This window comes from Bufo gargarizans, chromosome 11, assembly GCF_014858855.1.
Source record: "Bufo gargarizans isolate SCDJY-AF-19 chromosome 11, ASM1485885v1, whole genome shotgun sequence".
NCBI lineage: Eukaryota > Metazoa > Chordata > Amphibia > Anura > Bufonidae > Bufo > Bufo gargarizans.
In genome coordinates this window covers 66940413-66956027 of record NC_058090.1, presented here as the reverse complement: position 1 = coordinate 66956027, position 15615 = coordinate 66940413, and the positions used below count along the sequence as shown (strand labels likewise).

General features: G+C 49.0%; 1 protein-coding gene across 2 annotated transcripts in view; it reads left to right on the top strand.

The window, feature by feature from the left end:
* Positions 1-15615, top strand: part of SCFD1 (sec1 family domain containing 1) — a 173304-nt gene that overhangs the window by 11648 nt on the left and 146041 nt on the right. For both annotated transcript variants that reach the window (XM_044271921.1, XM_044271923.1), the window contains exons 6-7: positions 1578-1665; positions 8039-8128. In XM_044271921.1, the coding sequence (XP_044127856.1) occupies positions 1578-1665; positions 8039-8128 (178 nt within the window). The remainder of the gene's footprint in view (positions 1-1577; positions 1666-8038; positions 8129-15615) is intronic.

Genomic DNA, 15615 nt, shown 5'->3' with positions numbered 1-15615 from the left:
CTTAACCCTTTCTCTACCAGCGTTTGTACATGTACGGCACAGGAGTGATGTGTGAACAAAGTGCTCGCCCGCTCACAGGCGCAGTGTCCGGCGGGTCTCTTCTGTTTCAAAGAGCAGAGACCCGCAGCTAATGACCACGACCAGCAATCATGCTGATCGTGGTCATTACAGCCTTTAGATGTGTGATTTGTGATCACAACATCTAAACAGTGAAAACTTCAGAAGCACGTGATCCCTGTTTAATTACGGCAAATATTTTTCCAATACAGCGAATGGCGTAACGGGAAAAAAGTATCAAAATGGCAGATTTCCCCCTTTTTTTTTTTTTTTTTTTTTTTTTTTTTTTTTTTCATCGCTTCTCTTATCCAATTTTTTTTTTATAAATGGTGATGAAAAAGCCACACACACACCCTAAAGTATCAATAAAAACTACAGATCATCCCGCAAAAAAATTATCCCCCACGCAGCTCAGTAGACATACACATGTAACTAAAAAAGTTATGGCGGTCAGAATATGGTGATGACTAGAGATGAGTGAATTTCATGTTATGAAATTTGTTCATGCTTTGTTTGGTGGTAAAAGCAGAATTGCGTTATGGATTCCGTTAATTTTTCCATATAAGTTTTCATTTATATTTACCGTATTAAGACATATAAATCCTATACATTTGTGGTATCATTGTAATCTTACTGACCCACAGAATGAAGGGCACAGGTCAGTTTTGCCGCAAAGGGAACGCCATGGGGACAAAACCGATAAAATGCTGGAGGAATTGCGTTTTTTTTTTCCAATTTCACCCCATTTGGAATTTCCAGCTTCCTACTACATTGTATGCCATATTCAATGGTGGCATTAGAAAGTACAAGTAAAAATCAAGCCCTTATATGGATCTGTGAACGGAAAAATAAAAAAAGTTATGGGTCCAGGAAGATAGGGAAGAAAAATGAAAATGCCAAAATGAAAAAACCTCATGTATCCAAAGCGTTAAATGCGCATATTTTTCTTATCCTTGTCGTTCTGCGTTTTGATCTTACTTACTGACTTACATCAGTTCAAATTGGAATTCTGACTTAAAAGACTTTGGCCGCTTTCACACAAGCGTATTTGCAATGCGTATATATGGTCAGGATGTTATGTCCTGGAACCTGCTGCTCATGTTAATTAATAGAGCTATTCACATGAGGGTATAATTTCCGTCAGTATTTGAAATCTGCAGCATGTCTGAGTTTTGTGCGGATTTGTTTCCAAATACACTTATTACAGTCTGTGCAGTTCATAAATAATGAAGGAAGGAAGAAATACGCATGGAAATCCTGAATACTGATGGATCTCAATACGCTCGTGTGAAAGCGGCCTTTAACAGATCTCTACTGTCATTTTAGTGAGCTTTTAAACTCCTGTGGGGGGATTTATGAAAACTGGTGTAAAGTAGAACATGGCAACCAATCAGATTCCACCTTTCATTTTTCAGAGTTCATTTGGAAAATAAAAGGTGGCAACTAAGCTAACTTTCCTTGATGCATCTGTCCTAGAAGTTTTGTTAATCGGTTGTAGAAACAATTTTCCTTTCTTTCAGGTTTTTGATCAGTACTTGAATTTTATTACATTAGAGGATGACATGATTGTGCTGTGCAACCAGAATAAGGAGCTTGTTTCTTATAGAGGTAAGCTACACATGCGCCCAGGTCCCCATAGAAAGAGCTGTCCAGCCGGGGAAGTAGGCAGTGCTATTAAAGTAAACTGGACGGGCAGGTGTTATGTTTTTTCAGAGGAATAGCCACTCTTTACAGCAGCTCTTTTTGTAATATGTCCTTAAAGGCTAGAGTGCATTTTTGTATTATTGCTTTGCACATATTATGGCTTAAAATAATTTTTCTTATAGGTTTTAAATGAAAAAAACCATTGATACCCAAACTGCAGGCTGACCTGTCCAGAGAAGCTGTGTGGCTGCTCACTCTGTAGCACCTACCTCTGCTATGTGGTTATAAACACTCATCGGGATTACAATCCGTTACAGAGCAAGGACCTGTTCAGTTGACAGATATTGCAAAGGCAAAATATGCCGCGTGTTTGTGGTTTGTGCCAGTTTAAATGCCGCGGACCAACTTGCAGCTTAGCCCCAATGAATGGATCTAAACTGCAAATGGACAAGGGCAAGGTCTTCTAGTAGCGAGTGGCTGGACACTGCGCCAAGAAGAGGCATGCTCCAATATTCTGGCAGCAAAAGATGCAATGTGAAATTGCCCTAAGCGTTCAGACAGCTTCTCTGATAGAGTTCTCTCAACAGGGGATAGACCCCTTCCTGTTCAGACCTACAAATGGTAGCTTACTTACCTGCCCCTCACCGCTGGTTTCCACCTCCTTTGTAGGAGGTCGGGGAGGGGTGGGGGGGGGGGGGGGTGATTGGTTCCCAAAAACCTACAGAAAGTTGGCCAACCCCTTTAAACCCCAAACTGGGCAAACACCTGTGGAACTATATGGTATGGCTCTGTACAACGTGGTTAAATGTAGATTTATTTCTATATCCTGCAAAATAGGAAACCTCCTTGGTCAGTAAATTCAGTTATGACTTCTTGGCACAATTTTATGAGTTGGGTGAAGTCTTCTACAGATATTTCAGTACTACAGTTCTTACATGCATATTGATTAATCTTGCCAGCAACACTTCTGTAAAGTTATTAGGAGGCGTTGACACTGGTAAAAGCTGTTAGCTCCTCCCCTGGCAGCTATACCCCCTCCAGCCTGGAGAGAGCTTCAGTTTTCTAGTGTCAATAGGAGGCAAGACCTCCCCAAGAAGACAAGGGGACCAGGGCAGCCTCGCTCCCCTGCATCCCGCCAGCAGAAGGGTCACCCGTCCAAGTCCCTCTTCCAGCTTTCTGCCACCACGGTTCCAGTAGCTGAAGGGGTGACCCTGCTGGAACAAAGGAAGGATGAAGACGACGGTTGGACTGTAAGTGATGCCTGCTCCAGGCCGTCGTACCCCACCGGCCCACAGCTTAGTTACATGGCTGCAAGTTCACTCCCCCCTCACATCGGGCGGCAGTGAAACATTCGCTCCGGTCCCCTGACCGACCGGAGGGGTGATTATCAGTGTTCAGCGCTCTGCGCTGCGGGAGAGCACATCGGACAGGAAACGGCACAGCAGCTGCGCTTCTATCCGCTTCACATCGGGCGGCAGCCTGTTCCAGGCGCTGCCTTGGCTGCATTCTGGAGGGGATAGTATACTGGCACTGCGGGGGTTAATTAGCTGCGCGCGCACGCACCGCCAGATCTGAGTGGGATATGCAGGACCTGAGGGGGCGGGGCTTACTCTTCCCGCCACAGCTATTCAGGAAGTTCTTCTTGGGACATCCTCCTCTGGATGGTGTCTACTCCTGGCTCTGGTAGGAATTGTGCTGCTCTCCTCAGATTGCCCTACCATCATGTCTGATCCATCTGGTGCTCTACCTTGGCTGCCAATAGCTGTCCACTATGCCTGCTCTATATGTCAGGCTAAATTCCCTTGCGGGCAACCGGATTCTGTCTGCTCTGCTTGTCAGACACCCAGGCAGGGGCCTCCCATTTAGCCCGTACTGCTGTCTTCCCCCTCCGGAAGTTGAGTTACCCGACTGGGCCAGAACTCTCTCTCTCTCTCAGGCGATGGAAAACCTTGCTAAAATCTCCCAATCCACCCTATCTATAGTGGGTCGCTTAGTTGAGAATCCGCCACCTACGCAGGCTGCACCTCCCTCGGATGCACCCTCCAGAGCTTCTTCTCTTCTTCTGGGGATGTGCTGTCCGACGGAGAGGTTGAGAATTCGGATTTGGATATGGATACGGAGCAGCCTTCTAAGTTGGCCTCCATCGTGGATGGCCTCATTGCTGCCATCCGTGACACCTTTCCCCCACTGACCAACAGGGGGTATACTTTTTCTGCCCAAAACAAACTTCAAGGGTTTTTCCTCACCATAATGATTTTTCGGCGGTGGTTTCCAAGGCTTGGGATAGTCCAGACATATGTTTTTCCGCCCCCAAAAAGCTGGACATCTTATATCCTTTCCCAGCGGACTGCATCTCCACGTGGACATGCCCCCCAAAGGTGGACCCACTAGTGGCACGGCTAGCCAAATGTCCGCTGAAGATCGTCGGATGGATTCCTTGACAAAGTCCCTCTTTGCAGCTACGGGGTCAGCCCTTAGGCCAGTGGCTGCCTGGGTGGCAAAGGCAATCTCTGAATGGGGCAGCCAGCTGGACCAGGACTTGGTATCTGAGGTCCCTGCTCAGGATCTCCGATCCTTGGCGCAGCTCATCATCCAGGCAGGGAAATTCCTCTGCGAGGCGTCCTTGGACGCTGGCGCCCTCATCGCGCGCTCTTCAGCGCTCGCGGTCACCTTACGCAACGAGCTTTGGCTGAAGGTGTGGGCAGCAGACGCGACTTCCAAGCGTTCTTTAGTCCGTTGGACACCCGTCTCTTTGGTTCTTGGCTGGACAAAATTATTTCTGAGGCCACGGGAGGCAACACCCCCCATCTACCACAGCCTAGGGCAAAGCAGGCCTCTCAAGTTAGGTCAGGTTCCTCAAGTGGCAGGCCCTTTCGTCGATTCGGTAGTTCCCGCCCCGCGGCGAGCTCTTCCGCTGGGGGAGGCGGGTTTACTTCCCAAGATCGACGCAAAAAAAGTCCTTTCGGTCACAGCCCTCTTGGCGTCCTAGACCTCAGGCTGCTTGACCTCCTGTGGCTAAGCAATCCTCAGCCTGAAGGTGTGCCCCCGACCAACAGGGTGGGGGGCCGGCTCCTCCTCTTCCAGGACGTCAGGCGGGCACTCAAGATTGTATCCTCGGGATACCTGATAGAGTTCCTGTCTCCTTCACCAGACAGGTTTTTTCAATCCCGTCTTACACAGGACCCTTCTCCCAGTCCATTCAGTCCCTCCTGGACCGGGGAGTCATCTCTCCTGTTTCCCCAGCAGAAAGGTTCAAGGGGGTTCTATTCTAACCTTTTTGTGGTCCCCAAAAAGGAGGGCTCGGTGCGCCCAATCCTGGACCTCAAACTACTGAACAAGTTCCTCCATCTCTAGCGGTTTCGTATGAAATCCCTTCGTTCCGTCATTGCTTCTCTGGAGCAGGGGGAATTCCTTTGAGCCATAGATATCCAGGACGCATACCTCCACGTCCCCATCGCTCTGAGTCACCAGCGCTTCCTGAGGTTTGCAATAGGAGACTATCATTACCAGTTTGTCGCCATCCCGTTCGGACTGGCAACTGCACCTCGGGTCTTCACAAGGATCCTGGCCCCTCTTCTCGCCCTGCTCTGTTCCAGAGGCATCTTCCTTATGCCTTATCTGGACGAAATCCTCATCAAGGCCTCCTCTTTTGCTCAGGCGTCGAGCAGCGTACGGATCACGCTGCAACCCCTTGCACGTTTCGGGTGTTTGGTCAATCTGCAGACGTCATCTCTGACCCCCTCCAGACAATTGGTCTTTCTGTGTATGCTTCTGGACACGGAGGCGGCACAGATTTGCCTTCCTCCGGACAAGCGACTGGCCTTACACCGCTCCGTGAGAGTTCTTCTCCACTGTAAACTTCCGTCCATTTGACTCTGCATGAGAACGTTAGGGAAGATGGTCGCCTGTTTCGAGGCGATTCCCTTTGCCCAGTTAAACTCTTGCACGTTCCAGAGAGCGATCCTGTCCTCCTCGGACAAATCTTCCGAGAGCCTGGACTATCCCACCCGCCTCTCTCCTCAGGTGAGGTCGTCCCTTTGTTGGTGGCTGTCTGTTCCAGTTCTGGGAAGGTCCTTCCTTCCGATATTCTGGACGATGGTCACCACCGACGCCAGTCTCCTAGGTTGGGGAGGAGTGTTTTCCCCCAGGACAGTCCAAGGCACATGGTCTCAGTCGGAGTCCAAGCTCCCGATCAATGTACTGGAGCTCAGGGGGATTCTTCTATCGCTCTGGCACTGGACCCACCTCCTGAAGGGTTGCCCTGTCAGAGTCCAGTCGGACAACGCCACGGTGGTGGCATACATCAACCACCAGGGGGGGACGCGCAGCCTCGCGGTGATGCAGGAATCTGCCAAGATCTTACAGTGGGCGGAGGCCCATGTACCGGCAATTTCATCGATCTACATCCCGGGTCTGGAGAACTGGACTGTGGACTTCCTCAGCAGGACCACGATAGATCCGGGCGAGTGGTTCCTCCACCTGGAGGTATTCGAGGTGATCTGCCTACGTTGGGGTCGCCCCGACGTGGACCTGATGGCCTCAAGGCTCAATCGGAAACTTCCCACCTTTCCTCTCCCGTGCAAAGGATCCGGAAGCTTGCGACGTGGACGCCCTGATCTCCCCTTGGCAAGGGTTCTCCCTCCTTTACGTGTTTCCACCCTTCCCCCTCCTACCCAGGGTTCTACAGAAAATCAGGATGGAGGGCATTCCGACGATCCTCGTTGCCCCGGATTGGCCCCGTCGCGCCTGGTACGCTGACCTCGTTCTCCTTCTAGGAGACTTTCCTTGGTCACTACCTCTTAGAGACAACCTTCTTTCGCAGGGACCAGTCTTCCACCAGCATTTAAAGTCTCTTAGTTTGACGGCATGGCCATTGAAACCGCCATTCTAACATGCAGAGGGTTTTCGGCGGATGTCATCCACACTATGATTCAGGTCAGGAAACCTAGGATCTATTACAGAACCTGGAGGTCCTTCCTGGGTTTCTGTAAAAGCCAAAATATTCCACCATTTAGTTTTTCTCTCCACACGGTCCTGTCCTTTCTACAATCAGGGTTGGTCCTTGGTCTGACCCTTAGTTCTTTGAAGGGTCAGGTGTCGGTGCTTTCTATCCTTTTCCAGCGCCCTCTGGCCCCCCTTGGGGCCTGTAAGGACCTTTCTTCAGGGAGTGGCGCATACGGTTCCTCCGTACCGTCCTCCTTTACCGCCTTGGGATCTGAATTTAGTCCTTTCAGAGCTCCAGTCTTCCCCCTTTGAGCCCTTGTGGGAGATTTCTCTCCGACTCCTGTCCTGGAAGGTGTTTTATCTTGTGGCTATCACATCCATTAGACGGGTGTCCGAGTTGGCGGTGCTCTCTTGTAGAGAACCCTTCCTGGTTCTTCATAAGGATAAAGCAGTTCTCCGGCCCGTTCCTTCCTTTCTTCCGAAGGTGGTCACTGACTTCCATATCAACGAGGAAATTGTCCTTCCCTCACTGTGCTCCTTATACACATTCACAAAATTTTACCAGGTGCATACTTCTGCATCGGCGGACGCTGCCTTGGGCAGCATGGTCTTGCAGGCGGCAGTTTCTTAGATGCCTGCAGGGACGCTTGCTTCATGGGTCTGTGGTGTTTTCCCTCCCTGTGGGCTGCTTTTGGACGTCCCACGGTTCGTGTGTCCCCCAATGAATATGGGCGAGAAAAGGAGATTTTTTATAACTTACCAGTAAAATCTCTTTCTCGCTCTTCATTGGGGGACACAGCACCCACCCAGTTTGTTGGTTCGGCCACAGATGTGGCAGTTGCTGATTTGAACCCTGTTGGGTCTTTTTGCATGGTTGGTGTTCCATGTTTTTTCATTTTTGGTTGGCTTGCTTCTCCTACGGCTTGTACACAAACTGAAGCTCTCTCTCCAGGCTGCAGGGGGTATCGCTGCCAGGGGAGGAGCTAACAGCTTTTACTAGTGTCAATGCCTCCTAGAGGACATAACTATACCCACGTTTCCTGTGTCCCCCCATGAATATGGCCGAGAAAGAGATTTTACTGGTAAGTTATACAAAAATCTCCTTTTGCGTTCAGGTGTAGTGTTCTGTTAAGATCACACAGCTTGATATTGACTAGTTGACCTAGTAGACCAAATTACTCCTTATCCTCCTGTTTTGTTATCTTGTGAGCACACATACAAGCTACAGTGATGCCGGAAATCTTGATTTGATGACAGCATGTGTTATGATACCTTTTATATAGCTCTTCTGCGCTCGTATAATGTTATTTAATAAATTATAGTCTTTACCGCTTGTACAGTATGTCTTATGTGAAATGTCAGTTAATTATTATTATTTTTTTTTTATATACAGCGTTGAACAGACCAGACATCACAGACACAGAGATGGAAACAATCATGGATACTATTGTGGACAGTCTGTTCTGTTTCTTCGTCACATTAGGTAATTTTTGGCAGGTGATCGAGTTTTTGTTCCACGTATGCCTGGCTTAGGTAATGAAGGGTTGTAGCCATTTCAAGAAACAAAGTTGTGATACATTAAAGGCCATGTACACCTTTTGGAGACATTTTTTATTAGTGCATTGTATTCATTATGAGCTAAAAAAAATAAATAATTATTGGTCTTTATTAACCCATTCCCGACTGCCATATGGCTATATACGTGCTATTTGCACATGTCCCGTGCATCTAACACGTATATACACGCGCTGATCAGCTCTGAGATTAAAGCTCCTGCAATCTAGCAGGAGCAGTTTAGGTCCTGGCTGACAGAAGCAGCATGGACCCTGAGGAGAAGACAGGAGCTGTTTATTTTCCTCCAAATGAAACCTAAAAAAACCCCTCTAAAAACCATTCTAACAAAAAGTCCTAAGTGTCAAGGAAAAAAAGATCGCAAAAATTATTTTTGTAGTCAAACAAATAAAAAATACTTTTTGGGCCCGGTCATAAAAGGTTTTATAATATGGAGTCCTTTTCCCTGTCTAGAGCTGAGATGCTCTATTAGCAGGATCTGAATTTTCTCTCTGCTCCTTCAGGCAAGGAGCTGATGGGCTCCTTATCTCTAATATCTGACCTTATAAACAATTAACGCTCAATCCTTATGTTACTGATAGGAATGTGGCTTAAATAAGTGTTTATGTCCTCAGGTAATTTTAGAGATAAGGGTTATTAGATGACCCACCCAAAGTGAAAGTAGGATTCGCACAGCTAGAATAACAGTTAACCCTTTGTGACAGAACTGCTCAATATTTTTAATAAAGACCAATTAAAAATATATATTTTAAGCCCAAAGTGCGTAAAATGCAATCATAAGAATATTGCCCACGAAGGTGTACATAGCCTTTAACTCTTTCGTAATGTGAAAGATTAAATTGTGTACATTTGCAGAATCAGTAAAAATAATCTAGTGATTACCTGTCAGACTTCCATTGATAGATATCTATTCTGTAGAACTAATCATCAGCAGAGTAGCCTTCCACACATTGAGATATACCAGAATTTGAGTAGTTTAGAAATAGTCTTTTCTGCAGTGCATATTGCACTTTCATAAAAAATCTGACAACACACAAGAAGTTTTGAAAAAAGACGTCATGGAGCTCATGAACTTAATACGCCATATGCAATATTTTTCGCTTTATAAGGTGCACTTTAAAAGCGCTCGCTAGTTACAAATGTTGTCTCTCTTTTTTTTTTTTTTTTTTTTTCTTCTAGCGGGGAAGCTTCAGGCAGTCTTTTAAACAGCCTGCACTCCCAACCAAGAGATGGGAGACCAGGGGGTCACCCAAAACCCCTGCTCGTTCCCGCCCTCCGGAAGAACGGCCGCCCCAGCGAAAGTCCCCTCTGTTTCCGGTGTAGCTTCCCTCACCAAGGGGCCGCACACCGAAGGTGGTGATCCGACTGGAACCTGGGGGGCAGAAGATTTCGGACAGGTGAGTAGGAGCAGTGCTCCCCTCTACCCTCTCTCCAGTAACCCCTTCAGTACCACCTCCAGTGCCCCCCTCCGGGACCCCCTCCAGTACCTCGGCCAGTATCCCCTCCTCCCCACGTGTGGACTTGGGCAGCAATCTCCTTTAAATGGTTAATTTACCTGGGACGCTGCTGCAGCAAGGGGGGGGGGGGGCTGCCTTCTTTGTACACGCTGCACGTCTGCTGCGGTATCCCAAGCTGACGGCGTCCTCTGGAGCGCACCATGAGAGGAGGGGCGGAGTTTACTTCTCTGAGTGCTGCTTCCGGGTTGGCGCATCAGTTCTGGGGCATCCGGGGCCGTTGTTAATTGAGGCCCCGTCTTCTGTGCGGCCTATTCATGCAGGGTCCCCCCCATGGCTTATTGTCCCTGGCCAGTATGTGCGTGTGCTGCGCCGTCATCAAGTGGCTCGGCTCCGGACTCATTGCTTTCCGCTGCCCAACCCACGGAAGAACCGGAATGGGCATGTTCCCTCTCTAGGGCGGTGCAGGATGTCTCCAATAACAACAAAGCTATTGTGGATATATTGGGGCGTTTGTCGGCGTGTGTCTCCCGTGTCCTTGGCCTCTCCTCCTCCTGCTAGAGTCTCACTCGGACATGTCCTCAGTTGAAGAGGCATGTTTCGAGGAGAAGAGGGTCAGATGAGGATTTTGTCTCACCAGAGGGTCAGTCGCCCAAACTATCCTCCATGGTGGACAATTTAATTACTGCAGTTATTGAGACGATGCAGGTTGAGGATCCAGCTCTGTCATCTGCCAGCGCAGGTTTTTCCTTTAGGAAGTCCCGTCATTCGCACAAGTGTTTCCCCAGCCACCAGGAGTTTGAGTCCTCTCTCTCCAAGGAGTGGAATTTCCCTGATAAACATTTCATGTTGCCAAAACGCTTGAACATCCTTTTCCGGAGGATTTGAGTTTCCCGCTTGGCTAAACATACTTCCTTGCCGATGGCGGATGGGGCTTCTTTTTCTGATATCAAACATAAGAAGCTGGAAGCGTTTGCAAAATCTGCCTTTGAAGCAGTGGGTACAGCGCTGCAGCCGGTGTTTGCCTCTATATGGGTGAGCAAGGCTATGGGAGAGTGGGCAAGTAATTTACATCAGGGTCTCGACTCGGGAGTCCCCTCGGGGGAACTTGCAGATGTGGCCCTCCAGCTCTCTCGCATGCCAGTGCATATATTTGTGAAGCATCCTTGGAAGCGGCCAGGTTTATGGCCCGCTCGTCAGCCCTATTGATGGCTATTCACCGTAACCTATGGCTCTCCTGCTGGGCGTCAGATAATGCTTCAAAAGCGGACCCTGACGGACCTCCCCTTTACCGGCGGCAGACTTTTTGGTAAGCGCCTGGATGAGATCATTTCGGACGCTACAGGTGCTAAGAGCACCCATTTACCTCAGAACAGGGGGCCGTAAGGCAAAAAAGCGGAAGCCTTTTTTTTTTTGTCTCTTTCTGAGTTTTTACGGCCCCAAGGGAGCATCCGATAAGTTGGCTGCAGGCCAGAAGCGCAAGCCTTCCTTCAAGCCGCAGCCTTCCTGGCATTCCCGTCAACAGGGCTCCAAGTCTTTTAACCCTAAGGGCTCCGCTGCATGATGGGCAGCTCCCGGTGCCCTCCGTTCGGGTGGGCGGCCGGCTTCATGTGTTCGGCATGTTTGGCTGGCTCACGTCTCAGATGCATGGATGAGGGAGGTCATTGCAGAGCGCGACTTCAAGTCCTCCCCTCCGTCCCGTTTTTTTTTCCGGTTTAGGCTGCTTTCACACTAGCGTTCGGGTTTCCGTTCGTGAGCTCCGTTTGAAGGAGCTCACGAGCGGACCCGAACGCAGCCGTCCAGCCCTGATGCAGTCTGAATGGAGGCGGATCCGCTCAGACTGCATCAGTCTGGCGGCGTTCAGCCTCCGCTCCGCTCGCCTCCGCACGGACAGGCGGACAGCTGAACGCTGCTTGCAGCGTTCGGGTGTCCGCCTGGCCGTGCGGAGGCGTGCGGATCCGTCCAGACTTACAATGTAAGTCAATGGGGACGGATCCGTTTGAAGATGCCACAATGTGGCTCAATCTTCAAGCGGATCCGTCCCCCATTGACTTTACATTGAAAGTCTGGATGGATCCGTCCCAGGCTATTTTCACACTTAGCTTTTTTTAGCTAATATAATGCAGACGGATCCGTTCTGAACGGAGCCTCCGTCTGCATTATTATGGGCGGATCCGTTCAGAACGGATCCGCCCGAACGCTAGTGTGAAAGTAGCCTTAGTTAACTCCGGCCTTTTTGGCAATTCACATACTGCTGCAGCAAAGTGTGATTGTTCCGGTTCCTGCGCAAGACCGTTTTCAGGGGTTTTACTCCAATCTCTTTGTGTTTTCCAAAAATGAGGGGACGCTCTGTCCCGTTCTGGACCTCAAGGCGTGCTACCGTTTCCTTCACGTCCGCAGATTCCGAATGGAGTCACGGAGTTCGGTCATTGCGTCCATGGAACCTGGGGAGTACCTGTCCTCGGCGGACAGCTTAAACATTGTTCTGGACACCCTGGAGCGCTTCGGATGGATCCTGAACAGGCAGAAGTCTTCTCTTTATCTATCACAGCGGTTGACTTATCTGGACATGGTACTGGACACTTGTCAGGCCAACATGTTCTTGCCTCCAGAAAAATTATCCGCTCTTCGTCTGTAGATTCTTCCCTATGCTCAATTCAATACCAGAACGCTTCAGCGAGCCATTCTGTCCAGCTGGGATCGCTCCCCCAGGCTTGAGTAGCGTCCTGGCTTTTACACTTCTAGGGCTCTGATCAAAAGCTGCCACCCTGGGGCCACTGCCACCAATGATTTAATCGTGTGGAGGGGGGGCGCAATTAATATAATACTTAGAAGGGAGGGGCTGTGGCCACTGCGCCACCAATGATTATAGTTAATATGCCTGAATAAAAACGTAGCCTGCATGTGCCGGCCATATCCGATACCTGGCCTGGCCGATACTGCGCGCCGTGATCAGCTGCGATTAACCCCTCAGTTCCGGAGGGTTTAATTGCGGCGGATCATGGCGCGTAGTATTAGAGGCCAGGGATGTGCCTGGCACATGCAGGCTACGTTTTGTATTCAGGCATATTAACTATCATTGGTGGCGCTGTGGCAACAGTGCCTCCCCTCCTCCTAGTCTGCTCTCATTGGTGGTCAGCGTCAGACGTGCACAGTGGGGAGGGAGGGACTCTCTCCTTCTCCACTGTGCTGGCTCAGGAGGACATGGTGCGTGCCGAGAGTGACGCATGCCATGTTCTACTGCGATCTGCGATAGAGATTTAGTTTATATCGTTTAACAAATTATATCGTTTATATTGCATATCGTCTATATCGCCCACCCCTATTGCGCCCCCTTTCCATCAGATCCTTGGGATCTTAATCTAGTGCTCAACACTCTCCAATCTTCTCTGTTTGAGCCTTTGCAGCAGGTGTCGCTGCGCTTCCTGTTGTGTTTTTTTGTTTTGTTGCAATTACTTCTATCCATAGAGTGTCGGAACTCAGGATAAGGTGGTCCTTCGCCCTGTGCAGTCCTTCTTGCCGAAGGTGGTGTTGGCATTCCATCTAAATGAGGAGATTATTCTTCCTTCATTTTGTCCGGACCCGTCTCATCCTCGGGAACAGTCTCTCCATACTCTGGATCTGGTGCGTGCAGTGCGTATCTATCTGTCCCAGACGGCATCTTTCAGGCGGACGGATTCCCTGTTCGTGATTCCAGAGGGGCTGAGACGAGGGCTGGCAGCGTCAAAGACTTCAATTTCCAGATGGGTTTGTTTGGCTATTGTGGAAGCGTACCAGGTTAATGACCGGGTACCCGCCCTTCTGGGTGACTGCTCATTCGGCTCAGGCAGTGAGGGTCTCTTGTGCGGTGCATCACGGGGCTTTCGGCCCTTCAGGTGTGCAAGACTGCGACCTGGTCGTCTTTGCATACTTTTTCCAAGTTTTACAGAGTGCACTCCTTTGCATCTTCTGACGCCTCTTTGGGGCGTAGAGTTTTGTAGACGGCGGTTCCCCGATTGGCAGGGGGTTGAAGTTAAGCCCACTCCCAGGGACTGCTCTGTAATGTCCCATGGTCAAAGCCTGTGTCCCCACAATGAGACGGATGATAAAACTAGATTTTTGTATTTACCATAAAATCTGTTTCTCTTCCGCTCATTGGGGGACACAGCTCCCGTCCAGTTTTTTGTATATGGGCCTTTTCGGGCCTGTGTGGTTTTCGGTTTGCACATAATGTGATTTTTTTTTTTTTTTTTTTTTAAATTTGTCTGGCTTTTCCTACTGCTTTTGCACTAAACTGATTAGCTTGGTCCCTGCATGAGGGGATATAGCTTAAGAGGGAGGAGCTTACACTTTGTGTTCTTAGTGTCCGCCTCCTTGTGGCAACAGCTATACCCATGGTCAAGGCGAGATCCTGATATGGGGGTCTGATGTGAGGTCCTGATGCGAGGTCCTGATGCGAGGTCCCGATGGGAGGTCCCGATGCGAGGTCCCGATGGGAGGTCCCGATGCGAGCTCCTGATGTGAGGTCCCGATGCGAGCTCCTGATGTGAGGTCCCGATGCGAGCTCCTGATGTGAGGTCCCGATGCGAGCTCCTGATGTGAGGTCCCGATGCGAGCTCCTGATGTGAGGTCCCGATGCGAGCTCCTGATGTGAGGTCCCGATGCGAGCTCCTGATGTGAGGTCCCGATGCGAGCTCCTGATGTGAGGTCCCGATGCGAGCTCCTGATGTGAGGTCCCGATGCGAGCTCCTGATGTGAGGTCCCGATGCGAGCTCCTGATGTGAGGTCCCGATGCGAGCTCCTGATGTGAGGTCCCGATTTGGGGTTCTGATGTGAGGTCCCGATTTGGGGGTCTGATGTGAGGTCCCGATTTGGGGGTCTGATCTGACGATGATCTCATATGAGGTCTGATGAAAATATTTTTTTCTTATTTTTACTTTTTTATTCTTATTCCTCTAAAACCTGGGCTGCTTCTTATAAAGCAAAAAATACTGTAAATTGACCATACAAAAATATGGCGAAGTTCCAGGTAAAATCCGCTCAAAAGACGAGGGGGCACTGCCTCCGAATGGAGACTAAAAAGGCATCAAGGCCTCTTTACTGTAAACTGTAAATCTGTGGAATAGTCTACCTCAGAACGTGCTCACAATGGGAACAGTGGACAGTTTAAAAAAAGGATTAGATCCTTAGAACTAAATAATATTAATGCTTATGAAATTGTGTAGAAGTCTTGGTCTTACTGCACTTTTCTATAATTCACATAGAAAATAATAAATTAGACGGGCCGGCCAAGTGGCGTGAGCAGGGTAAGGTTGCAGATTTTGCCAGAAAACCCTTTTGCAACAAAATCTGCGCCTTCAATATGCCACAAAGTGGTATACAGTCAGGTCCATAAATATTGGGACATCAACACAATTCTACAATTTTTGGCTCTATACACCACCACAATAGATTTAAAATGAAACAAACAAGATGTGCTTTACCTGCAGACTGTCAGCTTTAATTTGAGGGTATTTACATCCAAATCAGGTGAATGGTGTAGTAATGTGCGGTTTTTTTTTTTTTTTTTTTTTTTTTTTTTACACCTGGCTCCATGATTGTCCAGTTGGTCTGCCCTGTTTTTGGTGGAACAATTTGTACAAACAATCCCACAGACAAGGGATCAACTATATGTATGACCATCTTAAGAGGGATTGAGACCAGGCTGAGAGTGTGTGTTCATATTGACATTTATATGTTGGGCAAAAAAAATCTGCAGCAAAAATAGACCTAAATCAGGCAGAGAAAAGGCATTTTCTGGAGTTCCGGTGACAAACCAGGCTCTCCACGGGGCTGCCGGGCGGAGCCTTCAGCCCAGCAGTGAGCCAGGTGACATCACTGATGGGCGGGCTTTAGCGCTGTCCTAGCCTGTAAAACGGCTAGGGCAGCGCTAAAGCCCTCCAATCGGAGCCTGTGACGTCACCGA